Source organism: Dermacentor silvarum, chromosome 7 (genome assembly GCF_013339745.2).
Source record: "Dermacentor silvarum isolate Dsil-2018 chromosome 7, BIME_Dsil_1.4, whole genome shotgun sequence".
NCBI classification, from domain to species: Eukaryota; Metazoa; Arthropoda; class Arachnida; order Ixodida; family Ixodidae; genus Dermacentor; species Dermacentor silvarum.
The window spans coordinates 59,171,320-59,199,013 of NC_051160.1; the positions used below are offsets into that span (position 1 = coordinate 59,171,320).

The following is a 27,694-nucleotide window of genomic DNA, read 5'->3' on the forward strand; positions in this document are numbered from 1 at the left end:
TATCTGGGCTGTAATCTTGCAGTGCTTAGATTAGTTTGGCAGCCTTTCGTTGTAATAGTCGCTCAGCATATCTCGCATTGTAGCGTCTAGTACTCTGGCCTGCATGCCTCGTTGTTCTACAGTTAGTGGGTATGAATATGCAAGTTTCCTTATGTATACACTGCTTCTCGGTAGCTCAGAGGCTATGGTGTTGTGTGGCTGGTCTCAAGGTTGTGGGTTCAATTCCTGGCCCCTGCGACCGCATTTCATTGGGGAGAGGAATGCAAGAGTGTTTGTGTACCATGCATCGGATGCACATTTAAGAAAAGCTGGGTGGTGAAACTTACTCGAAGTCTTCTCACTGGAACGTGCCTCATAAATCAGGTCATGGTTTTGGCACATAAAACCGCAGAATTTATTTATACGCTGCTTGCTTCTTTCTTTTTCCATAAAATTTGTTCAAATGCTTATAATACCTGATAGTAGTGCAATTGAAGCACCATTTGTTGCAACAATGGAAGGAGCTTGTTACACTTTTTAGTCTTGCCTTAATAATGCTCATTTATTATCCTGCGTCAGCCTGCAGCTTCGATTAAATCCCCTTGGTTGTCGTGGTCTATGCACGCAAGGGTGGCATTCTCGGACGATCATTTTCGACAATACTATCACTTTTGCATGACGTAGCACACGGTGGATGATTCGAGTGGTTTTGCTCAACCAGCCAATCACCTCAACCGGTTTTGCTTAATCCGCGTGCACTGAGAGTGATATCTCCTAAAGGGACCGTCCTAGAATATGTCTCCAGGATGCCACTCGTTAACTACTTTCTTATAAGAAGTCGTGCTAGGTGTTTTTTGTGTGAAACTAACGAGGCTCCATTTCATTAAATGCCTCTTGCGGAATCTCCTGTTTTCTGAAGTGATCTTGCATGCTTCAGGAAATCTGTATACTTGCATGCTTCCCATATGCTGCTACAGAAATCATACGGATTCTCTGGGGTAAATGTGAAATCAGTGAATTAAAGTCATGTGGATTCCGTAAGAATGATATGGGAAAACATAAGGGAAACATCAGCTATGATTTAACTGCTGCCATATGCAGCCGTTTCAGCCAAAAGCTCTTCGTTTTACCCTGGGGGTCCCTACACCCTTTGCTTAGTTGTGCATGGACAGAGCTGTCACTGTACTCGAATTCTGAGTGATCTGACTCTTCCATTTGAAGGCTGTCGGGCAGCACGTCTCGCCAGTGCAAAACGCCAAGCAGGAAGCCCATAACATGCGCCGGGATGTAATGGAACATCGCCGGAACCTCAGCGACGGTGGAGGATCCAACGCCAACGGTCGTCTGGAATCCATGCTTAGACCTGTAAGCAAGCTACTGTTTGTTTGCACTCGCTTTTGTTTTTAGTGCTCACTAGGCGACATAGCTATGCATTGAAAAGGTGTAAACGAGCAACTTGGCATGTTGTCACAAGGTCCTGATTTTTTTTTTGTGAATTGCCAACTCTGCCAGTGGCACGTACTTAGGTCTCGTGTTATATCTGCACTTTGCCATAGTTTGACTACTTGTGCCAGGGGTGGCAGTACACATGATTTCACGAAAATGCTTGAGCATAAATAGTTTGTCCGCTTGAGTTCGTCTGGACATCCAGCTTTTGTTCATTCTGAAACCTCGTTAATATGCACCTGGCTATAACTATACACTAAAAGGTAGTACATAACTGCCATATACAAAATTTGTGTCTCTTGATATGCGCCGCGCTGCTCCTAACAAAAATAAATGTGATGTCACAGCAAATGTTACGTAAAATACATGCTACGGGAAACATTCCGCCTCTCTCGCACGACCATGCAACAGGGCAAAGACGAGCAGCATTTCAGAACTTTGGCAGGGGCCACAGGGGCAGATTGGACGACTTGTCCTGCTTTCCCCGATGTGTGTGTGTGTTCATTTGTGTAATTTACGCAACGTTCTACAACTGAGCGAAACCGGCGCTGCTTCATTAAAATGTGGTACCTGCTGCCACGTGGTGCTTATCGTTCTGTGCGGTTTGTGGGCAGCATGTTGCGTACTAAGCACATGCCATCATTGCCATCATTGTGCCATCATTGTGCGTCCTTGCTAGTAGATGGCAGCACCTGTGCAGTCAGGTTTTCTCGTGCCCGCGACTCTCCTGGCTGTGCACACGTGCAGCATGATCTTGAGCAAACGTGGCGATAGTGGATTGCTTTTGTTTATGCTAGTGGCGCACACTTGAAGCAGTCTCGCTCAAAAAAAAAAAAGGCAGGAGTAAAGCGACGTGTATGTATTATCGCCTATTAAAAACATGCAGTAAGCTTGTGCCGTCGCTATGCACTATGCCACATGCACTGCTGAGCAGATAGCTGAAGATGCTTATTGCATTAGCGCTGGCAATAAGTCATACAGATGTGCCCGTCAGTGGTTATATTCATTGCTGAGGCCACCATCACACCTCCACGAATTTCCTGTGGTTATCCGTATCAGCATTAGTGCTGTCACATCGAAGTAGTAATCATCGTTAGACCGGTCTTTGCCCTTTCTGGAAAGGTGGTACACCTTTTGCAACAGAGTGTGGCACTAATTTTACTTCTTTTCCCACTTTTGTAACCGTCATTTGTTTTCCGGCGAATCCGATGTTTCGGACTCACGACTGTTCATATTTTCAGGCATTGATCGTCGAGTCCGAATTATCGGTCGATGACTGTAATGCAGAAAGCGTTATATTAAACTGCATGCACCACGAAGTGCAACCTCCGTGTGAAATTTGGGTGTGAACAAGCCAACATGTCAGTTCGAATAGTCACGTGTACCTGATGCTCTTATTTATGCATCATTCTGTATAGGGACACACAAATCATGCTGCACATTTTCACTTTGTTTGTGCAGGCTCACAGTGACAGTGATGTCCGAGGCGAGAAGCGTAAGAACGAAGGGGACAGTTCAGAGGAGGAGGAGGAACCCCATGATGAAGTGCGGTAAGCATGCTTAGCAAGTAGCGACTGCACTAACCTCGTATTCATTTTTCTTTTAAATGGGCCTTGAAACCTTAAAAAGAAATTGTGGCAAGCCTGAGAGTGCCCTGAATAAATTAATATAATGGCTTCTCCACAGCGAGTTTTGTTTCTCAGGAGGTTACTGGGTCGTGATGTCATGACGCAGAGGATGGTCCTGCGGAAGCTGGGCATTATGACATTTTGACACTCCGGCTCACTCGGTCATCTGCTATGCTGTTGCATCAGTCCTCACAACTTGCTCCCTCTAGAAACTTCACTCTCAAATGGCAAGGTCCCCGTTTATCCGTCGTGCCGGAACACGCGTCTACATGCCGACGTCTCAGCCAACGCTGCGGCTGCTGCACAGAGGGAAGCAGTGGCCGAGGCCCAGTCCGGCCAACTTCCCGATAACGGCAGAACACGAAACTTCAGGGAGCGGACTAAGCGGGCGCCAGGCCGGCGGGAGCGGCGGCGCCGGCACGGCGGCGGGCGCGCACGTAGACAGTAGAAGGCGGGGGAGCTACAAGGGAGTTGAGAGGGAGCCACCGAAGCCACTGCCACCGAAGCGACGGCGTTGCCAAGGCCAAATCCGCTTCTCTCCTGCCCTCCTCCCTCACCTTCGACGATCTTTGCACGCGCATGCGCACGTCGCCGTGCCGGCGCCGCCCACTCCCTGAAGTTTTGTTTTCTGCCGTTATCGGGACGCGTGCGTTGGCCGGCGTGGGCAGTTTCGTGGCCCTCGCTCGTTACGTGCTTACACGCCGCATTTCATGACTCGCACCGTTCGTACATCGTGCTATGGTGCACGAATACTGCAAAAATAAGTCGTTCGTTTAATTCGAACTTCTTTTAATTAGAACAAATTTTCAGGCCCCTTCGAGTTCGAATTATCGAGATTCGACTGTATATTGCTGAATTTTGTGATGATTTCATGCTGCTAGTGAAATTTCGCCTGTAAAGCGCACTTAGCCACTAAACTTCTAAACTTTCTGGGAACGCCAGCCTCGCAGTAGCAAGGGGCACCTGTTTGCGGAGAGGGAGTGTGCACTTGTTTTTTGTTTTTTTTTTCTTGGCCACCCCCAATCCTGAGCTTATTGCTTGACAGCAAGTGCAATGAGTGACGACTGGCACAGGGTCAAATCCCTCCGAGTTTACGGACATTTGATGCATTATAACTGCGTTCTGATGAGGTCAGAATGCAAAAACATTTGATATCGTACTTTGGGTGTACGTTAGAGAACCCGAGGTGATCCAAACTATTCCGGAGCATCCAACACACGGTCATTAATTGGCTGCTTGTTGCTTTGGGACACTAAAACCCAGCAGTCAAAAATCAGTAAATTGGCTATTAGTTTAACTGATGCATTGTCAACAGATGCATCATTTGGAGTGACAAGGTGGGTAAGACAGAAGAAGTAAGAAATCATAGAGGGAGGCCATTGCCATGAAAGGGGGTAATTCAGCTTTTGATGATTGTGATTCCGTTTTTATTTGTTTTTTTTTTCATGGCATGCGAGTGAGAACCTGCTTCGTGACTGTTACTCGTTCCATTACAGACTTTGGGAAGATGGCTGGAGGGAACGTTACTATGTGTCGAAGTTTGACATTGGGCCCGACAACATAGCCTTTCGGCATGACGTGGCAAGTGTTTGCATTCTTTGACCGCATTTTCTTTTTTTGTTTTGTTTTGTTCTCCCGGCAATCACGGGCGTCAGTTTAATGTGTGGTTGTTGTTAATGCAGGCTTCCGCCTATGTTGAAGGACTCTGCTGGGTTCTTCGCTACTACTACCAGGCAAGTGAACCACAACAGTATATGTCCAGTCATTCTGTGTCTTTCGTCCTGTGCATCTTTTCATGCTGCCCTTTAAATGTGAAGCAGTATATGTAGTGTAGGCCAGAAATAGAGGAAGTGGAGCGAGGAATGTATTTGTGTGCGCCACTTTTTACAGCGAAGCTGCGTAGAGGAGTCGCACAGTGGTTTTCATGTGAGCGCGGAGATATGTTGAGGCATGGTCATTATCACATGTCGGCCAGAGAACAGTGAGCAGTGCTACCTGCATTAGAGCCCCAAAGCAGCCAAATGATCAGGGCGTCGGAACATTTGGCCAGACAGCGTTGCCAGTAGAGCTGCTATAGCACACAGGAACATGTGTCGTATGTACTGGAGAGTGTAAAAGGGCCAATATAGGATAGAGTGAAGTATCTGAAATAACTCGGATGTAGCAAAGGTATTGCACTGTAGTGAAGCGCTTGCAAAGTATTGAGTAGATTTCTCATTGTGGCATGCAAGAGAGGGAGAGGAAATAAGACATGAAATGCAGAGAAGTTAGCCAGGGTAACTATCCAGTTAGCTGCTCTGCTCTGAGGCATGGGGTAAGAGCGGACAAAATGGGAAAAAGATGCAAAGATATGAAGAGAATTGGCCCATACAACTATGAGGAGGGCAACTGAGAACTACAGTATTTTATTCAGTCCCGATGCTTTTAAGAAACACACTAGCACCTTTAGAGCAATTCGGGCTGATATTGGTTGTGGCCAGGGGTCCGTTTTCCGTTTCCGTAAGAATTCTGTTTTCTGTAAGGGGATGGTTGTCAAGCTCGTCGAGTGTAGTGCGGAGCACTTTTCTTCTTGCACTAAAACGAGGATAATCTCACAGAAGGTGCACCATTGTCTCCTTGCACCTACAAACTTCACATGTGGGACTTCTGACCATTCCGTTATGGAAGGAGTAGGCATTAGGGAGTGCTACTCCAAGCCATAGATGCTGTCAGTGGGGATCCACCGAACATGGGCACTGGTTTGTAATTTCTATCAAATTCCATTAGGCCAATGTAAGCTCGTGCGTGAGTGTGCAGAGCGTCACCGCTGCATCAGCTCTTTGCAGCAGTGGCAAGCCATACTGCTAGGACTTCCAAAGGGGTCTCGCCTTATATGGCTTCCCTGTCTTTGATGTAAGAGTTGCTCAGATTTGCATACATTTGCTTAGTCTCCCTTTTGCATGTGTGTGTGGTAGCTGTGCTTTCTTTGAAAGTGCCTCTCGTAGCTTAACCCTTTTAGGGTCAAGTTTTTTCACCAAATGCAAACCCCTAGCGTCACATTTGTTGCAGTTTTGTAGAGTGATTATAAGTGACAAAAAATGTTTTCCATAGGTAAACATGCATTGTTTCTTCATGAATACAGATGGGCTTCCATAAATGCGGTCAATGTCCAATTTTCCGGACTCCCTAGGTCCGCGAATATGTCTGAAAAATCGGGCAGTCCGAAAAAACGAATACATACATGCCTTCTACTGCCCTTAAGGGCTCAAATCGCCACAGGCACTTCCAAAATTGCTCTGAAGGCCTGCCAGAACTTATTAGGCGTATTGTATCTCGTGCTGTGATAAGAGACGGCGTGTGCCCGCGTGCGCAATTAAGGAATACATACTGTGTCCCGAGACACTTGCCCCTTCACGCTTTTGGTATGCTTCACTGCGCAACATGGCTGTATTCAGGCGAATCTCACTTTCGGGACCTGGCATTATGCAACGCGCTGTGCTTTTCGAGCTTCCAAGACATTGGCAACTATTACAAAGGTGAAGTCAGCGCCATTGCAAACAGCGGCGAATTGTTTCAATGAAAAACACTGCACCGAACAAGAAGAAGCTTGGTAGCGAACGTCGGAAGTAGCTAGGCCTAGCGTTGCCACGGTGGTGGCTACGGTTGCCAGCAGATCTGTGTGCGAGAGCGCCGGTTCGAGGAGGTGAGCTAATGAAAATGGCGGCAGTGGTGGCTACGATCAATGCCGTTTTGGACCTGCAGTCATGGCAAAAAGTAAGGAAAATCGGACAGCGAAGGTTTTTTTGCATCCAAAATTCAAGACGTTTTTATACATTGACTCCATGGGTTACGTGGCGGTGCCACGAAGGCATCCGAATTATTGGGCAAGTCTGAAAAATCGGGTGTTCGGAAAGTCGGTCGTCGACTGTACTTATGTTAAGAATAAAAAAGTAGGTACACTTGAATTGATACATTCTGATTCACACTTGGGTAGCAGTCTGCATCGGAGGAATTGCCACTCGACTCACTTGCAGCAGAGGAACCAATGCGCATGCCCATAGCGTAATCGAACCGTGTATGTAAGTGCACGCAAGAAAACTCTTTGGTTGTGTGCCCGTCAGAAAAACCAAACAAGTCAAAAACTTGCAGTAATCCTTCGTTCCATCGCTAACGAGGGGCAATCAGTTTTCTCGAGCCGAGTCTCGAAAGAAGCTCAGGCATGGCAGCATCGTTTGTATACAGTGGCAGCATTTGTATATACCAGTGCCCACCTGTAAACAGATCTAATTGCACTCATGTGAGCAACAGACAAGCGAGCATCTAGCGGTAACCCTTTGGGAGATTAGAAACCAGATAGACACCAGTTTTTACGAGTGCAACGAACAGAAACAGCCGCGAGATCAAACCAAAATTCACCACTGTGTGCCCTCGCATGTGCGGATGCGCGTGCATTTGGTTAGATGCCAGCGTGAGAAACCCGGGGAATGAAACCCAAGAAGTCAGCAAAAAAAAATATATAATAATCACTCATTGTATCCACACAGGGTGGCAGCACTTGCTGGGCAACAAATAGTTGAAAAATTGCCACGTTTTTCAAACATACAGAAGCCGCCATAATTATACAGCATCGACAATTTGGGACTTGTTCGCGGAGCTGTATATTTACGGCATTGACCCTCAAAGGGTTAAAGAGTTGCAGTAAACTCTCAACCTGAAAGGATTAGCTCCTTGTTTATGAAGATCCTTTGTGCTGATGAGAAATTAGTCAACAGAAGATGAGCCAGGGAGAAGCACCCGAAATGTAAGCTGCCCAACCCCTGTTCCTGTATTTCACCATGGCTTCTGCCAAGCAGTAAAGGTCCCCAATTGTGTGGAACCATGTGACCATGCTCTGACCATGTCGTTTTAGTCGTTTTTTACCACTCTTCGACAGAGCAAGGGCAGCTAGCTGTCCATTTGCTTCAATATGCAATTCACGGGCTATGTCAATAAATCAAAAGGTTTCTTATAAATGATGTGCTAAGTTGATAACATGAATGAATTAATGGTAAGGAGTAATTGCTAAAGAATTAAAAGCTTATGAAATGATATGTCAAATGGTGAGTCAAAGAGCCTTATGCAAGCCTTTTTGCTTTTATTTATTTTTTTTCACTGCCTTTGTGGGAAGCTAACTGAAGTTCTTCAGACTGTGGAGTTGCGGAGGAGGGCTGCTTGCACTCCTTCCAGCAGTATGAAAGGGAACACCCGAATCGCCTTCGAGATGTTGTAGTAGATAAGCACACCTGCCCTGTATAAAAGTGTCCAATGAAACTAAATATTCAACGGGAAAGTTGCTTGTTAAATGTCATGTTAGAATTCACACATCACGAGTGCTCGTGTGAAAATGAATTTTGTGTTTTCTCTTATGTTGCTCGTGACGGTACCTTGTGTTTGCTAAAAGCCATCTGTCATCCTCTGGGCTTCTCTGCAGGGCTGCGCATCCTGGAAGTGGTTCTTCCCATATCATTATGCACCATTTGCATCTGACTTCATCAACGTTGGCGACCTCAAGATCGAGTTTGAACGAGGAACTCAGCCCGTGAGTGCTCCCCTTTTGTACACTGTCTCCGAGGCATTGGTTCCACTGATGCAGCCAACTCGCCTTGATTCCAATTCCTGGAGAGCGCAGATTTTAATTTGGATTGCTGAGTGCATTCTGCCATGGTGCATTGTCTTACTTGAAAAACACAGTTTAATTATAAGGCAGAACACCATAGGCCGATGTGCCACACGCTGTGGTAGCTAAGTGGCTGTAGTGTTGCACTGCTGAGCTGGAGGTTGCGGGTTTGACTCCCGAACTCGCCGGCCACACTTCAGTGGGGGCGGAATGCAGATACACTCATGCACTTGGATATAGGTGCATGTTAAAGAACCCCAGGCGGTCAAAATTAATCCAGAGTACCCCCACTACGGCGTGCCTTATAGCCCCAATGTTTCTTTGAGACCTTAAACCTTGCATCAATCAATCGATCAATCAGTCAATCAAAGATAAAAAATTATGCCTTATGAATGTGCTGTCCTTAAAGTTTAATATGCCGATATTACTGGATTTCAAATCTGTTGCTGCTATCTATCCTTCAAGCACCATGGGAATTGTGTGGGCTGTACCTGAATTCATCGCGGGCCTCATAATCAGAACTGGTTTTGGCACGTAAAACCCCAGAATCAATCAAACCTGAATTCATCTACGGTCTGGTGCGAATTTGTTGACAAAGCATGTTGCAGATTCTTTTTTATTGTTCTTTGTTATTACATAGACAACATGCGAAAAATCTCCAGCTGTGCTTCTTCTCACATCTGGTGTCACATAATGAAGATGCTGGGTCTCTAGCTAGCATCGCAAGTAAGGCATCAGTGTGCAGCTACTAAAGCGTCTCCGAATCTAATGCGCATCCAATTTTCGCGGGCCTAAAGTAACAAAATACTACAGTCAAACTTCGATATGAAGAACCTTGATTTAACGAAATTCGCGATGTAACAAACTATTTTTATTTCCTCATCTTAGTTCTATTGAATTAATGAAACCTCGATATAACAAAATTCTCGATATAACAAAGTTTTTTGCGGCAAGTATAACTTCGTTATATCGAAGTTTGACTGTATAAGTGCACCTAAATTTAGCATACTGCCGCTTCACAAAAGAAAAATATAGCATGCCCCTCATGTTCGCGGTCAGAAAAAACGCACAGAATTTACCTTCACAGACGGTAATGCTTTTTTTTTAATTGAGCTTTCATAATGAAAGTTGTTCATCGTCTTCACAATTTGCGCTTCGTCGGCCACAGATTTGCCGCAGACTTTAGCACACAGGAGCGGTACTCTCGAGTGATCACTTTTAGAGGGAGTAGTACTATATCACTTTTGCAATATTTTACAAGACTCTGCATCGGACTTGTCAAAGTATACATCCGATAGCATATCTGACACTGTGCGCAACTTGGCACAGCCCCGGAGATTCTTCCGGCCGATTATGCAGATGTGTCTGGGGCCGAGTCGCATGATTGAGATCTCACAAGAAAGATAGTAAGTATCTCTGAAAGTTATTGGCCGAGAATACCGCGTTAGATCCGAGTAGAGCATAACGTAAACCAACAGCAACCTTCACAAAAATGTGCACCGGTGCCATTTTGTGATGGCGATGACGCTGCGTCTGATGGCTCTGATGGTAGGCTGTTGCCAGCGCCACAAACGCGATTTTGATTTCATACCCAATTGTAGGAGCAGGCAATTTTCGGACCCATTTTCCCGGAAAAAATGTGCGCGTTGGATTCATGTAAATACGGTAAATGTGTTGTGTGGCCAATATTTTCATTTCATCGCGTAACACTCTGAGTATGCATGTCACTATATCTAGCTGATGTTCAGCAAGTAGCATTCAGCATGCATCAGTTTTTACATTCCTAATGATAACGAACAGCCATATTGATAGTACATGCGTGCAGACACCAATGCCAGGTTTTCCTCTGGTATTGCTAGTACAAAACCCAGAATGATTCGGTCATCAGCCATTTTTTGCTGTGTTTGCTGCAATAAACAAGTAAGTTTGAATAAGAAGAAGTGAATTAACGAATTAAGCAAAAACGAAAGACTCCCTTAAGGTCTTATTAAAGACCAGTGTCTTAAAAATAAACTCAAAACGTAGCACACCATCGAAAAATTTGAAATGTGTTTGAATGAACCAAGATTGAAATCGTATTATAGTTCGAACTGTTGTGATTTGGCTGTTACAGTAGAACCCCGCTGTTACGTTTTTCACGGGACCGTAAAAAAAAACGTAAGAGCCGGGAAATGCAAGAGCCAGGAAACAGGAAAAATTGAGAAATGGGAGTAGTGCTGAACTGCACACGATATTATTTTAATTCTTACGTGCGAAAAAAAGTAGTTTCGCCCGACAGCCGAAGTATCGATTGCGTTGAGCTATACAAAGTAAGAATAGTAGTTTTATCGTCTGTATAAACTTGTAAACATTCGGTTATTAACTAAATAACAAACATGGTGTCAGCGCCCACAGGCAAACATGAACACATCACACTCGATGAGCACGGACACGCGCAGTTAAGCGCCGCTGCAGAAGCGAGCGAAGTGACCTTCGTGCTGTTGTCTATCGCTTCAACCCAAACTGAGCGCCGAGAACACGCAGCACGCACAAAGCCACGAGCCACCGACGCACCTACACTGCGTAGAATCTGCCCCCACGCAGATCGCTTTCAAGATACGGCCCGCGGGACCGCGCGCGCCGCCGCGCAGTATGATGCCAGAGCACGACGCGGCGCCGTATGCTGTATGTGCGAGTGAAAGCGTGCGAGGGGAGCCGACGACTGCGTCTCGCGCGCGAAAGAAAGCATACGGCGCGGCGACGGCGTTATCGCCCTTGGACTTTATACGGAATATCTATGAGCCAAAACCAATTTTAGGGCCGCAACGCGTCATAGACATCATCTTTAGATAGCAAAAGCGGATATCAAAGGCCATACTTTTGCTGGCGGAAACCGAAAATACGTAATAAATGTCGCCCCCAGCACTTTGGGCGGCCAATGGCATCGTCAAGCAACCAAGCCAAGCGACGTGAAAAGTCAAAATGGCCGCTCGGGCCGGCGCGGTGTGGCAGTTCGCAACGTGTGATGCGGTGATGCGGGAACGGTCCCACAGTTGCGACGTAACAGCGGGGTTACCAATGCATTGGGTTCTATGGGAGCTGTGCCGGGACCGGCCGAAAACGACGTAACAGCCGGGAAAACGCAGCACCCGGGAACGTAACAGCGGGGTTCTACTGTATTTCATGATCATAGCTGCATTTTGGCAATTTTTGTATCTGTTCTTTGAAAGTGTCTCTGCTCTTTAATTTTCATGCCAGAAATAAATGTGTATTACCCTTTCTTTCTGTTTCCTGGTAGTAGCAAGGTGTAATGAGAATGTTTTACCCTCCTCTTGTGTCATGGCAGTTCAAGCCTATGGAACAGCTGATGAGTGTGTTCCCGGCAGCCAGCAAGCAGCACTTGCCCACGCCATGGGGCAACCTCATGGATGATCCGGTGAGTGTTCTTGATGCACGGCCCCAGCACACTAGGTGCCTCACACATTGGCAAGCTTCCAGGGCTTTTGAGTGTGTGTCTGATTATCTCAAAGTAGGATAGCACTCGCACTCGTGCGACGTCCATGCAGACACCCAAAGCATCTGTGGAGGTTGTGAAAGCAAAAATTGTCGTCTACCCAATTGTAGTACGAAGAGGAAACTCGTGTGGGGTTACACAGAAAAGGAAGTTTAAAGAAAATATATATTTGACCTGGTCTGAGAATAAAACTAGGGCCCAACGCTTTTCTGAGGCGTTGGTCCCCAAGACATTGGTCCTGAATTTGATCCGCAAAGCAGGACAAAATTTTTCTTCAACTGTGAAGCTTTCTTTTCTATGAAACCCATTTAGGTTTCCTTTGTAACTTCATGCTAAATTAGGTGGATGACAATTTATTCCTTACATAAACCTCAATCTTGTGGGCTTCTGCTAAACAGAATTGCCATCTGTGCAGCTTTTGTTGAGGTCTGTTTTAAGAAATCGACGTTATAACTGTCAGGCACTCTTGAAGAACACTGCAGCCGTTAGTTCCAAGAAAAAAAAAAGCTCTGAAAATTCAAATGAGTCTTCATTTCATTAAGTTTCTACACATTTGGAGCTTTCTGCTCCAAAAGCAAGATCTCTTTCTCAGAAAGCTGCTTCGCATGTGGCATTTGCTGCTCCAAAAATGACTCCCTCTCATCCGTTAACTTGCTTGGTATTCATATTTTTTCAGTTCCAAAACTAAGGTTCTCCAATTTCAAAAAGTGCTCCTAAAAGTCGTTAGAACTGTCCCACCTCACCCACATGCTATTGAAAAAAAACAGCGCTTTCTCTCATTAAGATTTAATGAGAAATCCTCCGGAGACAGTGTGGAAGAAAAGATTTCTCTCTTGCAAAGGAAGAAGAAAAAACAGCAAGAGAGAGACTTATTATCCAGATTGCTGGTCACTCACACAGCCACATTCTCATTCACTGGTGGTGTTGCACCTGCTCACCAGATCTGGCACACCTGCCTCATACTTAGCTCATGCTTGCCTCATTGTTCTTCAAGTGTTTCAACATCATGTCAAGTGTTGATTGGTAGATTTCGCTCCGGGACGAGTAGATACCCATCGAGAATGTTGTTTTGAACAGCAAAAGCCCTAGGATCAGTGTTCATGTGGAAGACCTGTTAATGCCTCTTTAAGAGTTCCCAAAGTGTGTCCCCGTGATGTTGCACAGGGGATGTATTCTCGAACAATCGCTTTTGGCAATACATTAGAGTCTCACTACAACGAAATTCACGGGACACGCAAGCAAAAAATTTTGTTGGAACTTCAGTGGAACTTCGTTGATGCGAAATTAGTATGTCTATATGTACACCAAACGGCAAAGCCGTGAACGAAACCGAAACCATCGTCCAGGAAATCTTCACTGTGGCGGGGGGGCAAAGGTTGAGACGTACCGAAGGCGGTCAATAAAGTGTTAACTTCACGAGATAACGTATTTCGCGCCGCTGTTACAGCATTTTTCGTACATTGTGGAACCCAACGCATGGGCCCAGCTGATTGCAGAACACTCATTTTGTGGCACAAGCACTGTCGGAGTGAAGCGGCTTGAATTATCACAATTTCACTACACATTTATGACAAAGTCAGCAAGCTTGGCAAGCTTGCGCTTACCAGAAGTTTTATTTCCGGAAGTCGGTCAGCCTGGATTTCTTACGCTTCACTGCAATCAAAGGCGTTACGCGAGTCACAGTCCGTTAAAAGATTGATTGCAGTGTCATTGTCGTGGGCTCTGATAACTTTTCTGATGAGGTCAAAAGGATTCATTGCTTTCAAAGCAGTAGCCGGAGTCAGTGTGTCTTGCGGATTGTCATTTTCCCAAGACGACGAGACATTGGCATCATAGTGACAAACAGTGGCTGCGGCGCGGCTGCTTTATCTTGAAAGCAAAGTGCAATGTGCACAAAGTGCGCGCCCCTGCTGGCCTGGCATCTTCAAAGCGATCTGCGATGTGGGCAAAGTGCAACTAGTGCCGGCGGAGTCGTGTGCGCTGTGCGTTCGATGTTCAGTTTGCGTTGAAGCGAGAGGTGGCACGGAGGTCAATTCGCTCGCTGCTGTTGCCGCGCCTTCTTACTCCAGCTTGTTGACACCAAGTTTCCGTGGTCATCGAGCGAGATGCGTTCATGTTTACCTGTGCGCGCGTGTGACACCGTGCTCGGTAATTTAGTTAGCGAATTTTTACAAGTTTGTACGACCAATAAAGCTACTTTCCTTAGTTCGTACAGTTGTCTACAAATCTGCTATTGCAATCAATGCTTCGCCTTTTGGGCGAAACTGCGAGATTTTTTCCTTCCGCTTTCTGCCTCGGCAATCATATTTGCCTTATCATTGAGAGAGAGAAATTTGCGCTTCTTCGTTGACGTAGCCATTTCGACCGGACACACACTACAGAAAACGGCAGTGATTGTGGTACTAATCCCGTGCAGACTCACGCAGGTGCGTGATGACCACGCGTAGCTATGGATTGCAGTGGCTTAAATCGGTACTTCGAATTTGGTTTCGTCCTCGAAAAACTCGTTCAAGCGGACATACGATCGTTGCAGCTTTTGAAGGGCCTTCTAATTTGGCTACTCGGCAGTTACAATTTCAGTTGAGTCGCAGTTTCATTGCAGAAATACCGAATAAAAGGCCTTTGTTATGAAGATACTTTCTTTGTATTACTTTCTATGGCAGCTGACGGGAAATTGAAAAATCTTCGTTGTGGAGGAAATTTCGTTGTAGCGGCATTCGTTGTAGGGGGATTTGACTGTATCACTTTCAGTGCACGCTTATTGTCTGGTTGAGCACTGCGTCACGTGAAGGCGATAGTACTATCGCCGAAAGTGATCATCCGAGAATACATCCTCAGCATAGTGACGACTTGCTCAGGTAGGGCGATTGTGTGTTGAAAGAAGAAATAGATGACACTGTCTCTGTCATGTTATCGGTGTCTGTCGCAGTGGCTCAGTGGCTGTAGCATTCAGCTGCCAAGCACAAGGTCGCTGGTTCAATTCCTGCCACAGCAGCTGCATTCCAATGGGGGCGGAATGCAAAAACGCTTCTGTACCATTCATTGCGTACACGTTGAAGAACCCCAGCTGGTCAAAATTAATCTGCAGCCCCCCTATTACAGCATGCCTCATAATAAGATCGTGGTATTGGCATGTAAATACGTCAGAATTGAATTTTAATTATGTGGTGGCCGAAATTAATCTGGAGCTGCCTCACTGCGCCGTCCCTTGTAATGCAATGTGCAGTTTCAGGACGTTAAACCCCACAATTTGATTTGATTTTTTTTTTGTTCTGGTGGCAAAGATGTGAGAGAGAAGGCTTGTCCTGTAACACCAGTTTTCTCCACTCAAATTATTGACCCTTTTCCTTTTTTTTTTCTCTGAAAATCTTCCCAAAAGACAACGGGGCAGTTTCTTAACCCCAATTTTGTGCTTGGTGTTAGCATCTCTTTCATAGTTTGTTTTGTAAAAGGCATAGTGTGTTGGGAGGTGCGGAGGGGGGGGGGGGGGAATGGTGTGTTTGTGTGTCGTGTTTGATGTGGGCTGCGTGTCTTCTCTCCCACTTTCCTCTTCCCCTGCCGTGTCCTTCCCGCAATGCCCTCCCCCCCCTCCCCTACCCCTGTGCTGCCAGCAGCTTTTCGTGACAAAATTTTGCCTGCCTTGCTCCCTTAGGACTCTCCCATCATCGACTTCTACCCGACCGACTTTAAGATTGACCTGAACGGCAAGAAGTATGCCTGGCAAGGTGGGCAGTGCCATGTTCTTCACTTCTGTCTGTCCACTGATCCTTTCCTCAGCCGCTCCAGTGCTTTCCGCAGAAGTGGCTGTTATAAACCAACCTTACTGAAATCTCACTTGAGCTCAGTTTTCAAGAGTACTAATATATTTTCAGCTCTTCAGTTTTGGCATTAAATAAAGGTCCGGGACCTCGAAACCCTGGGAAACATAGTGGCTGCAGCACCTCTACTCAGCACCTCCACCAAATGTCACATTGCATTGACAGGAACCAAACTACCAAAACTGAGGCACAAATCTAACTCTTTAATGGGCAAACTTGTGCCCAGAAAAACATACAGCTCTCAAAGCACAACTATATCGGCGAGCACAGTTGTCAGTCGTCAAAATCTGATCTATGGATCAAGTGTGTTGGCTTTTATATGCATGACTCATCGTACAGTCCACCGTTATCACTGGTGCTCCTGTATGTTCCAGAATGTACTGACAAGTCTATTGTTAAAGGGAACACAAATTAGGAAAGTATGAGCAAATTTTATGTCGGAAGTCTGGAAACATCCTACTTCTCGGCAGATGACGCATAAATGAGGGAGCTAGCTTTTCTCTATCTGCATAGTGCATCAACAGGACTTCCACATGTACCAGCAACTGCAGCGGCTTGTATGTTCCCTTTACAGTGGACCTTTCATGTACTTTACTATTCGTGTTGTACATGAAATCTGATTAGACGAGATCCTTTCGCTATAGAGTCGGCGTCAACATGTAGGAAAGTTCCGGTACATGTAGGCACGTCTTGCGCCGAGCGATTACTGTAGCTGTGGTTAGCCGGTGAGAAGCAGTCACGGGAAATAAAATAAGCAGTGTACATGCGTCCATAGAATAACTTTTCTACAGCCAGCTTTGGTTTTGTTTCGCAGGAGGTGTCTGCATCGGGATGTTGTGATGCAGACGGTGGTCACATGAGGACCTAACATCCTGACATTTTGCCACTCGCTCCAGCTCGCTCGGACGTCCGTGATGCTGCTACGCGGCCCTCGCAATGAATTGCAGCGTAGGAGGCAACGAAGCGAGCCGGAGCGAGTGAAAACGTTGTGGTGTCCTGCTCCCATGTGACCACTTTCTGCATCATATAACGACAGCGACACCTCCCAGCAAATGAAACTGGCTGTAGAAAAGCTATTCTATAAAAATATTTTGCCACCCTGAGGCTTGCCAGTATTTTTCCTACGGTTTAGAGTTCTAGTACCTTCATTTAACACAAAAAATCAGAAGTTTCAGCTATTAGATGTGCTGTGGTTGATCAAACTGTGAAATAACTGTGTAACCAGGATCATCGAATCCTTTTAAATTTTTTCTTGTTCCAACAGGTGTGGCATTGCTGCCTTTTGTGGATGAGAAGCGACTGCTTGAGACAGTGCAGACTGTCTATCCTCACCTTACAGAAGATGAAAGTGAGTACTTGTCTGATATAGGTGTAATTTCGTTTACTTGAATCTGTGGGAGTCCCTTGTACAGAGTATTGGCAGCTTTGTACAGACGGTACACCCTCTGTACTAAGTCGCCAGTACAGCTGTGCCATAGCAGGGCTCAAGCCAGAGCTGACATGGAATAAAAATGTGGATAGGGTGGGTTTTAGAGAGCAGCTCTTAGGCGGCCGTTCCTGTGGCGAGTGTTGGCGTAACTGAGCGAACGAGCACAGCGAAGGATGAAAGACGTGAGAAGAAAAGCGTAGTGAGGCGACGATAGCTACGAGATGACTCGAAGTAGTGCGTGTCATCTGGGAAGTCTGTCTGCGGTGGCTGCTGTGTATCATGCCCATGTGTCACCCACGGGCTGCCTCTCGTGATCTCCAGATTTATCCAGGCAGTCACGCCGCACTTCGCTCCGTTTGCAACGTGTCGCACGAGACAGATTGTCCGCGCCAGCCAATCTATCCTGAAGTGAAAGCACATGTAGACCTGTGCTCAAATTTTGCGTTAGGGAGTATCGTAATTGTCGGTGAATTTGTTTATTCCGATCTTTTCCAAACTTTCATCAGTCTTTTGTTGCGCTTTTTGTGTGCACTTCGCCGTGGCTTAAATGTGCTTGATGTGTTGTGTCATGCAGAGAAGCGTAACACAAGAGGGGATGACGTCTTCTACGTGCGCAAGGGTCACCGCGGGTACAGCTATCTCCTGGGCCTGTATGAAGCCTGCAAGGACTACAACATGGTGAGGGAGTGCTTCCCTTCAAAACTACAAGTTGTCTTTTTGAAATCTTAGTACTTTGTAGTTTCAAACTAATGTATATTTATGCCCACAATGAGTGCACTCACCTCATAAGCACCCCCCCCTCCCACCCCCTAATATTGTCAGCGAGGAATTATTATTTTTGTTTTCCGGAACAATGTATTTGCACAGCCAAACTTTGGTGTTGCGAGCTTCCGCCTTCGTCGTTCAACTGGCGATGACAGTCGCACAAGTCGCTGAGTGCAATCCATCAAACATGAAATAAGCTATCCCATGCACTGCACCAAACTTGGCCTGCTGAGCGATGTGCACGCAAACATGCCATTGATTTGCAAAGCCAGGTTGTAGAAAGGGTTTGTCGATTACATCAGCCTCACTCTGTGATCTCCTAGTCTTTTGATTAGCTCACACGATAGAGCGATTGCCCGGGATAAGCTTTGGTACCGGGTTCAATTCCTGGACCAGGACTAAATGATTTTTCCTCAGCTGTGAAGCTTAATGAGAGAACTGTGTGGGTTTCATGATATGCTTCGTGCTACTGTCAGGTTGATGACAATTTCTCCCTTTTATGAAACTTCCTCGACCTTGTGCATTGCTGCAGACTGATTTGCAATAAATAGAAAAGCAACTGTAAATGTTACAGGTACATAGTGTTACCATATCAACAAACTCAAGTTCAGATGCTGTTGCTTTTTGTCTCGCCTTGTGTAAATATGTAACACAAACAACAATGTGCCGCAGGAGTTTGACCTGGAGCCCAAGTACTTTGGTGGAGTTGGCGGGAAAATTCTGCTGAGCCACATTGCAGTCGGACCTGGAGAGTGAGTAGCATTCTTTTACAAAAATTATTTGGGTCATAGTGTTCATGTCGATTGTTGCCAAATTTTCTTCATTATGCAGTCAACACTCGTGACAACGGGCTGCGATAATCCGGAGAAAAAAAGTTTGTTGTCTCCCAAGTCCGTTTCATCCAAAATTATGGTCGCAGTATTTTGCGAAATGGCAAAACTTCGCAGATACCGCTGTCTAACCCTTAGGCTATTACAAAAACGATAAAAACATTGAAATTAAAATAAGTAACTATAGATAAACGGATTTACAGGGTGATCGTACAACCACATACGGCGGCATGGCATCTTCCTGTCTGCCGTTTTTCGGATGCTATTACCTTAAAAAAGGCAGTTTCCCCGTACTGCAGTCGAAACCACTTTTAACGATCCCACATATAACGATCTATCGGTTATAATGACCATAGTTCAGTGCATTGGCGATTGTAAGATTCTCCGTGAGTATGGAAACTGCTTCCAGATATAACGAAGGTTTTTTAAATCGCCGTGCTGCTACAACGAACGCTTCAAACCCAGTCACGGTAAAAAGAGGGCACATGTGACGTGTTAAAGCACAGAAGCGCGACCAAACTGGGCGCACGGCAGCACGCCCAGTCCAACCGCAACAATGATACGGTCTTTGAGATGAGCGAGCGACCACCTCGTGCTGATTTCGGAAGCCGTGAAGAAGGTCACGCATTTTCAAGGCACGTGCCGTGCACAACGTAAACAGCAGGGCGGGGGGCGTGTGCCAGTTCTTGTGCAATTGTCCATGCGGCACCGTGTGCATTACGCCTGGTTCTGTGATTTGGAATGACCATCTATGTATTTCCACTATGAGAACAACGGCCGCTCAAGCATTCCTGTCAACGCGGCCTGAGTCGGCAAGAACGCTGCACCACGCGCAGCCGCCACGCAGTGTTGCGAAGGGTTGGGGGATGCTGTGCCGTTATCAGGAGATCATGGTTGGGCGGCGCTTCGTTAACATGTTGCCGATCGCTTATAACGGTTAGCAGTGGCGTCTGTTGTTTTTTTTCGCATGAAGCGACATAGATAACGTACTTTTACAGCTCTTGTGTGACTGATGCGCAGTCGTAATGTGGATACCGTGATGTCCGAGACTTTTGCAGAATGGCGACATTCCGCAGTAGTTTCCAAAAGTTTACGCTTCTGGCTGACGAGAACGCTCTGCTCTCATGTGCAGAATACAGTGATGTCCCGCTGGTAGTAAAATATATCACAAGCTCTCAAATAAAAAAATGGCGGCTGCGCTTGCAGTTTCGAAATCACAGGTGATCGGAACCAGGCGCTGTTTTGAAAGAGCTACACGAAGCCGCATTTTGTTCGTTAGATGGACTTTCCTAACGGAAGTTTGCAGCTAAGTGTGGGAATGCACCAAGAACAAGAATGACACTGAAAATCTGGTTTTTAGATCAAAGTGCTGCCGAATTGTAACTGCTGACGCCAGCTTCAGTAGTGCTAATTCTTGAGTGTTTTTAAAGGCGAGTTCATATATAACGAACTCCTGATATAATAGCTGCTTTTCCATTATAGCCGGGCCCGTTAAAAGTGAAATTGGTTGCATTGATAACATAGGCAGACCAAGCTAAGCGAGAAGAATAGTCTGTTATATCCAGAAGTATGTTGCATGCGGATCCGTTGTAACGGGCGTGGACTGTACCGCGTTTTCTTTCTTACAGCATATGCACATTCTTAAAAAAGTGCCCATGGCAGGCAGTGCCATTACAGTAAAAGCTCGATGATACGAATCTCACGGGGTCACGAAAAATATTCGTATTAGCCGAAATTCGTATCATCGAACCACAATTAAAACTACTGTCGAATCTCGATAATTCGAACTCGAAGGGGCCCGAAAATGTGTTCGAATTAAAAGGACGTATTTTTGAAGTATTCGTGCACCATAGCACGATGCACGAACGGTGCGAGTCGTGAAATATCGCGGCACGCAAGCGCATAGCAAGCGCGGGCCACGAAACTGCCCACGCCGGCTAACGGTCGCTTCCCGATAACGACAGAAAACAAAGCTTCAGGGAGCGAGCGGGCGGCGCCGGCACACGGGTGCGCGCGGAGACCGTCGAAGGTGAGGGAGGAGGGCGGCAGGGAAGCGGATTTCGGTGGCTCCCCTCGCCCTCCCTCTCAACTCCCTCGTAGCTCTCTCACCTTCGACTCCGTGCGCACATCTCCGTGCGCACTTCTCCGTGTTCTCCGTACGCGCCCGCCGCCGTGCTGGCGCCAGCTTATTTTAGCCGCCCCCTGAAGTTTCGTTTTTGTGCCGTTATCGGGAAGCGAGCGTTGGCGGGCATGGCAGTTTCGTTGGCCCGACTGTGCCTCCGCCGCTGCTTCCCTCTGCGCTGCTGCCGCAGCGTGCAAGGTCAACATGTGACTAGAAAATAGAGGAGAAGGGTTCACTGCCATTTTATCCGTGTGACTGAGACGTCGGCACTAGTGTGTGCTAGAATACGGTTGTCTAGAATACTCTAGTCGGCACGTACACGCTTGTTCCGGCGCGATGCAGAAACGGCGACCTTGCAATTTGAGAGAAGAAAATTTCCGCCGCGGGTTCTTTTTTTTTTTTCCCCGTTCCTTCACGCGCGGCATTGAGGGGTCTCTCCTGAGCTTTTGCTGGTCGGAGGCGCCGCCGCGTGATTTGGCGCGCTGCTAAGAGCATTGTCGGTGCGCGGTATGTTCGAAATAAGCGTGTTCGAATTCGCTTGCTTCGCGTTGACGTTAAACGAAAGCACGTTTTTCATGATAGTCTCGCTGTGCAACAATTGTGCTCAGTGTTGACGTTGCGAGGCCTAGCTCCTTAGCCAACTCCGTCCGCTTCCTCTTGGGATCCTCATCGACCTATCGAAGAATGTCTAATTTGTCTTTAAAGGAGAGTGCTTTCCGCTTGCGAGACATAGCTCGCTGCGACTAGGCAAAATGGCGCAAACACGAAGAACGCGGCCCGAAGCGCAGCAGCCACTCCATCTGACGGCTCGCAGAAAAGGAGGAAAAGTACAAAAGCACCAAAAGCGCCACCGCTTCAAACTCTTCGCGCCCAGTCACGGAGTCCGCGCTGTCCGGCGCCGCGCCTCCGCACCAAAAGAGAAGGAGAGAAAGCGCGTGACTGCGCGCTGTTCTCTTTCGCGGCCGTCGGTGAGGCGGCGTTTATTCGTATCAATCGACGCAGGCTGAAAATCGATTCGTAACAACCGTTCTCTAGCACGTTGCAAAGTAATGGGGCTCGGCCGGGACCACAGAAAAATTCGTATCATCCGGAAATTCGTATTAGTCGTGATCGTATCATCGAGCTTTTACTGTACACAGTTTCATCAAAATTGCGTGAAGGGGTGGACGCTGCTTGCTTAACAAATAGCAATGAGTAATTACTGTATTTACTCACGGAATGAATGCACTGGCATAATAAACGCAACCCCAACTTTAGTTGTCAAAATTAGGATTTTTTTTTCTCCCACGTAATAAACGCACCTTGAACAGTGCCGTGAAGTAGGAGAGAGGCAGTACAATGGCATCCGATATGGCGTCCGGCGGGTATGTTTGTATAGGACGCCATACCAGACGCCGAATCGTATCTTATGTCTCCTAGTTTTATTGCGATAGCAATTATATGGACACTTCATGCGCATTTTTGCCGTTGGCGGCGATGATTGCGGCTCTATCTCCCGCGTTCGAGGGAGGAATGTGGGGAGTAAATGTGCCGTATGTCGTCGCGCACATGGCACCGGGGGGGTGGGGGGAGCGAGGGGGGCGGTGACACAACTGCACATTGCGTGGCTGCGCGCACCGTATCTTGAAAGCGATCTGTGTCAGGGACTGAGTCTATGTGTGACGGTGGTTTATACTTTTGTGCATGCTCTGTTATCGCTGCTCAGTTTGTAATGAAGCGATACACAGCACGAAGGTCACTTTGCTCGCTGTTGCTGCCGCGCTTCCTCAGGCCAGTGTTTTGACAGCGAGTGTCCGCGGTCATCTAATTTGATTTGTTCATGTTTGCCTGTGCGTGCTGGCACAATTGGTTAAATTACTTTGCAAGTTTATATGGCCGATAAAACTACTATCTTTACTTCGTATAGCTGTCTACGCATTTGCTATCACAATCGATGGTCCGCCTTTCGGGCGAAAGTGCGACTTCTTTAGAGGTGGCCGCAGAATAAAAAATTGCTCAAAATTTTACCCCGCATAAGAAACGCACCCCCCAACTTTGTGCATATCTTTCAGGAAAAAAAGTGCATTCATTTTGCGAGCAAATACGGTAGCTAATTAGCTGTCTCCCAAGTTAGCCTGGTGTGCTGATCGCCAGCCACACTGGGATCATGCTGCTAATTGTTGAGTGTATTAAGGCATTAGACGCAGCAGGTTACCTATTGCTCCCGTCTCACCTGTACACAGATTGGCAGTTGGCACAAACATGGGGAACACCCACAGGTTGGGAGTGTGCATTGGCAGTTCCTTTGCGAAGGAACGTTCCAATATTCATTGCATGACCCTATGAAAGCATAGGTAATGTGTCTTGTGCACGGTGGGTGCACCTTGGGTGCAGCAGAGCATCGATTGATTACTCTACTCTATCATGGGCTTTAGTCCACAGTACTAAATCCCATGGGACAAGTCCAAGATTAACTTAGGGCTAACTTCACATTGGGCACACCACAAACAAACACAAACAGAACGATAATGGTGGAGAGTAAAAAAAAAAAAAAAAAAAAGGTGAGAGAGCCACTCCACATTCTCGGACAGATTACAGAAGAGGATCAGGTGTGTCCTGCATCACACGCAGAGAAGCTCAACATGAAGGAGGAATGAATAGCCAGCATGGCAACAACACAACCCCCGCTTTCGATGATGTAGTCATTGTGTGGCCTTCAACCACTGTGCCAGGCTGTCCAGCGAGTGTGTGTGGTCTGAACTACGGTAGACTTTTAATTCGATTTTTCGGTTAATTCAATCCTGGCCGAAGGTCCTATCCAGCACCCATGCATTTTCATGGGACCAAACTTTCATTATTTCGATCCTAAAATTGGCCTTCACCAGATAATTCAAAGTTGACCAGTCAACAACTCCAATAGTGACTCCTTTAGTGGCAGTGTCTTGTCTTGGCAGAGCTTAAGGGACAGTGAATGCATTGAACATTTGCCATCTTGTGTTGAAAATGCCTATTTTCGACCTTCTCAAATAAGATTTTCAAGCCGTAACTGTAGCTCACAATGTCTGATTATGGTATTTACCCAATTCTAACGCACACCTTTTTTATTCCCAAGAAAATTAGGCACAACATTGCCTATGGGATGCAATTGGACACTACATAGAAAAGCGCCTTTGTGGTGTTTGTATTCTTTGCCACATAACGCTGACTTCATAAAATCTGACTGAAAAGCTGACTTCATAAAATCTGCCAGCGTTGTGCAACCCTTGAACGCTTGCCCATTTTTCTTGCCAAGAAATCGGGTCCGTATTAGGTTTCTACTTTGGATGGAAAGTGGGTGCACACCGCATTTGATTCGAAGGTGTGTCAAAATCTGGAGAATACTGCCAAGTGGATTAGATGTATGTTTTGGCATTTTTTAAATACCTTGTTTAATTGGACCTGCCTGATAATTCGATCCGTTTCATTGTTCTCGTCAGGGTTGAATTAACAGAAGCCGACTGAACTACGGGCCCACCTTTTTCAATTTTTATCATGTAACGAGTGGTCCTGCTTCAAGGGCGAAGCCATTCAGAACTTGGCAATCTTTTAGAATAAGTCACATTAAGATGGGATACAATAATTTGGTGCGTCATCGAGCAAGGGAGGCTTCACACTCTGAGTAATGAAAAGACATCATCTAGCCATTAAAAGAAAAAATTGGCAGACTTCCGCGATTTTTTCGAGTGTGACCTCATTTATTGCAACAGCAGCAGCTTCTCACAACAGACGTCATCTTCTCAAGCACTTCGTTTGTTTTGTACACAGTGATGTTTTTATCTGTTATGGTATTGCCTGCTCCGGTCTGCGAAGTACATACGTAGGTGGCGCCACTGTCTGAGTAACATGGCGCAGATACCTGCACAAATTGCCAAGCTTGCTGTTCAACAGCACAAAGGTGGTGCATGTGGCTCCCAATTGCAGCAGGAGCCCGAGTTGGATACCTAGTGGTGGCGATGGGGGGCAATTTTAAAGCAAAGCTTTTTAGCGAACCTTCCCAAACTTTGCTGACCGTGGCTGCTGGGTGCTTCTCTCTTGTCGATTAGTTCACCCACGGAAAATAAATTTTGTGTCCGATAGTGGGATTGAACCTGTCTCCCTCAGGCGCACAGCAACCCAGTACACTATTGCACTGTAGTACCTTTTTGGTGCAGTGGGTACTAAATAAATACAGTCGAATCTCGATAATTCGAACTCAAAGGGGCCCGAAAATTTGTTCGAATTAAAGGGAGGCCGTATTTTTGAAGTATTCGAGCACCATAGCAAGATGAACAAAGGGTGTGAGTCGTGAAATTTCGCGGCGCGCAAGCGCATAACGAGTTGCGCCCACGCCGGCCAACACTCGGTTCCCGATAACGGCAGAAAACGAAACTTCAGGGAGCGGACGGCGCCGCATGGAGACGGGCGCGCACGCGCGGAGACCGTCGAAGGTGAGGGAGGAGGGCGGCAGGAAAGCGGATATATATATATATATATATATATATATATATATATATATATATATATATATATACAGTCGCCGACCGTTTATTCGGACGCTGAAAATTCGGACATGCTCGTTTATTCGGACACCTTCGCGGCACCGCCACTCGACCCATTGAAGCAATGTATAACCACGACCGATAGTTCGGACGCTCTACAGCGCGCCGTTCGATTTTTCGGACTCCGGCGGCCTGGTCAGATGCGACGTTGAACGCCACGATACGGTCACGACAAGCTGGCCGCGATGTTTACATTTTGCTAGGTTGCCAGCACTGAAAGGGCGCGCATGCTATGGTTGGATTGCTGGTGTCTAAATCCGCGCAGCGCCTACAAGTGTCAGTTGCCGATCTCGAAGGCCATACTTTTGTTGGCTGCACTTATTGGTTGTCGTGTTTCGGATTTAGCCAGTCCAGTATCCATTGACTGTATACCGCGGCCAAACAGCAGGCCAGGCCAAGCCAAGCCATTGTGCTTGGAAGTCGGTGTTCGGCCTTTGCGTTGTCAGTTGTCACTCACGTGACCTAGGCCTTGTCAACAGCTACCTTTCAAGTCTCGCTCTTTTGCTTAGTGCAGGGGTTCTCAAGTACGTTCATCCCAGGGAACCCTGCTAAGATCCATAAAGTGCGAAGGAACCCCCTCGCCCCCGAATTAACCGAATGTCAAATTATCGAGGGTATCAACAAAACAAACAAATGCCTCACTACGTCAACACGATTTTATTTACTCAATGAATCGTCAAATCTTGTTTCTATTTAGCACAAGACCAGTGCGGAAGCTGAAATTCTCTTCATCTCATTACTGATTAGCGCTAGCAGCGGCGAAGGCCTCGCGACATCCTTCGCGGCGCGCGTTTTCATCTGAGACGCGCTTTGCAACAACGGGCGCACATCCCGATTATTTTTTCGCCACTCAGCTGCTCGCCAACAAATTGTCCGTCCATCGCGACGTAGCCGGTGCTTTTTATCGTTGACAGCTTTGCACTGAGTCAAAGTGAAACTACTGCTTGCCGCAACCGCTGCGGACGAAACCGCGGCCGCTATCGACGCGATCATGGACGGCGACCTTGCGGTTCAGAAGGCAGGCGGCTGACGCACGCACCAAGTCGAAACGAAACTACCTTTCGCTGCAAGAAGTGCGGACGAAACAGCGGTCGCTATCGACGCTGCCATGGGAGGCGACTACGCAGTTGTGAAGGCACGCAGCCGACGCGCGCATCGAGTGAAAACGAAACTGCGGTGGTTATCGACGCGATCAGAGATAGCGACTACGTACTTACGGAGGCACGCGGTTAGCCTCCAACGCGGTGTTACTCGCGGCGATAAACGCAAGAATAAAGGCTTTAAAGGCATAATTAGGCAGGAAGCGCTTCGGCGTTGCTGTCAGTCACGTGCCGCGTACGATTGCCGCTGAGGACCACGGCGATGCGGACTGCGCCGCTTCGTTTCGGTTGGACGCTACGCCGTTCTTGCTCTTCTGCGGCGCGCATTTGCGGTGCTCCGCGTTTTTTTTTTTTTTTTTTTTTTTTCTTCACCAACGTATAGGTCAGTGCGCACGCTATCGGCACCTACCCTATCTACAAATAGGAGAAAGGGGCATGGTGGTAAGCTACGGCCTCCGAGATTCAAGTGCGAAAGCTTAGGCGCGCTGCCCGTTCTGAGAGGTTGGGTGGCTACAAGCTGCTTGCGTATTTATTGCGCAGTTCGCGCATTGCTGTTACGCACTGTGATCAAGTTGGTTCTTTATTCTATGCTGTGATGTGCTTTTTGACACTCGGGCATGGGTAATGGAGGTTCTTTGGATCAAGCGCACCTCGTGTTCGCCGTTTTAGACACTTGTCGAGAGCGGGACCAGGGAAAATTTATCAGTGGCTCGCGAAACCCCGAGCCTGCGGAATCCGTGGGTTTCGCGGAACCCACTTTGAGAACCCATGGCTTAGTGTGTTAGGCCTGATTTGCTTGTTCGATCTCGTGCAGTCGTCGCGTAGTGCGAAATGGCTCCGACGCCTCCCGTGCCATCTGCGCCGACGAGACGCGGCAATTACAAGACTCTGTC

The 27,694-nt window shown here is 47.0% G+C and overlaps 1 protein-coding gene across 1 annotated transcript in view; it reads left to right on the forward strand.

The window, feature by feature from the left end:
- Positions 1-27,694, forward strand: part of LOC119458087 (5'-3' exoribonuclease 2-like) — a 94,201-nt gene that overhangs the window by 57,758 nt on the left and 8,749 nt on the right. Inside the window, exons 17-26 of the mRNA XM_037719901.2 lie at positions 1,201-1,344; positions 2,887-2,975; positions 4,550-4,634; positions 4,736-4,786; positions 8,503-8,610; positions 12,014-12,103; positions 15,834-15,906; positions 17,264-17,347; positions 18,003-18,106; positions 18,866-18,945. Coding sequence (XP_037575829.1) covers positions 1,201-1,344; positions 2,887-2,975; positions 4,550-4,634; positions 4,736-4,786; positions 8,503-8,610; positions 12,014-12,103; positions 15,834-15,906; positions 17,264-17,347; positions 18,003-18,106; positions 18,866-18,945 — 908 coding nt within the window. The remainder of the gene's footprint in view (positions 1-1,200; positions 1,345-2,886; positions 2,976-4,549; positions 4,635-4,735; positions 4,787-8,502; positions 8,611-12,013; positions 12,104-15,833; positions 15,907-17,263; positions 17,348-18,002; positions 18,107-18,865; positions 18,946-27,694) is intronic.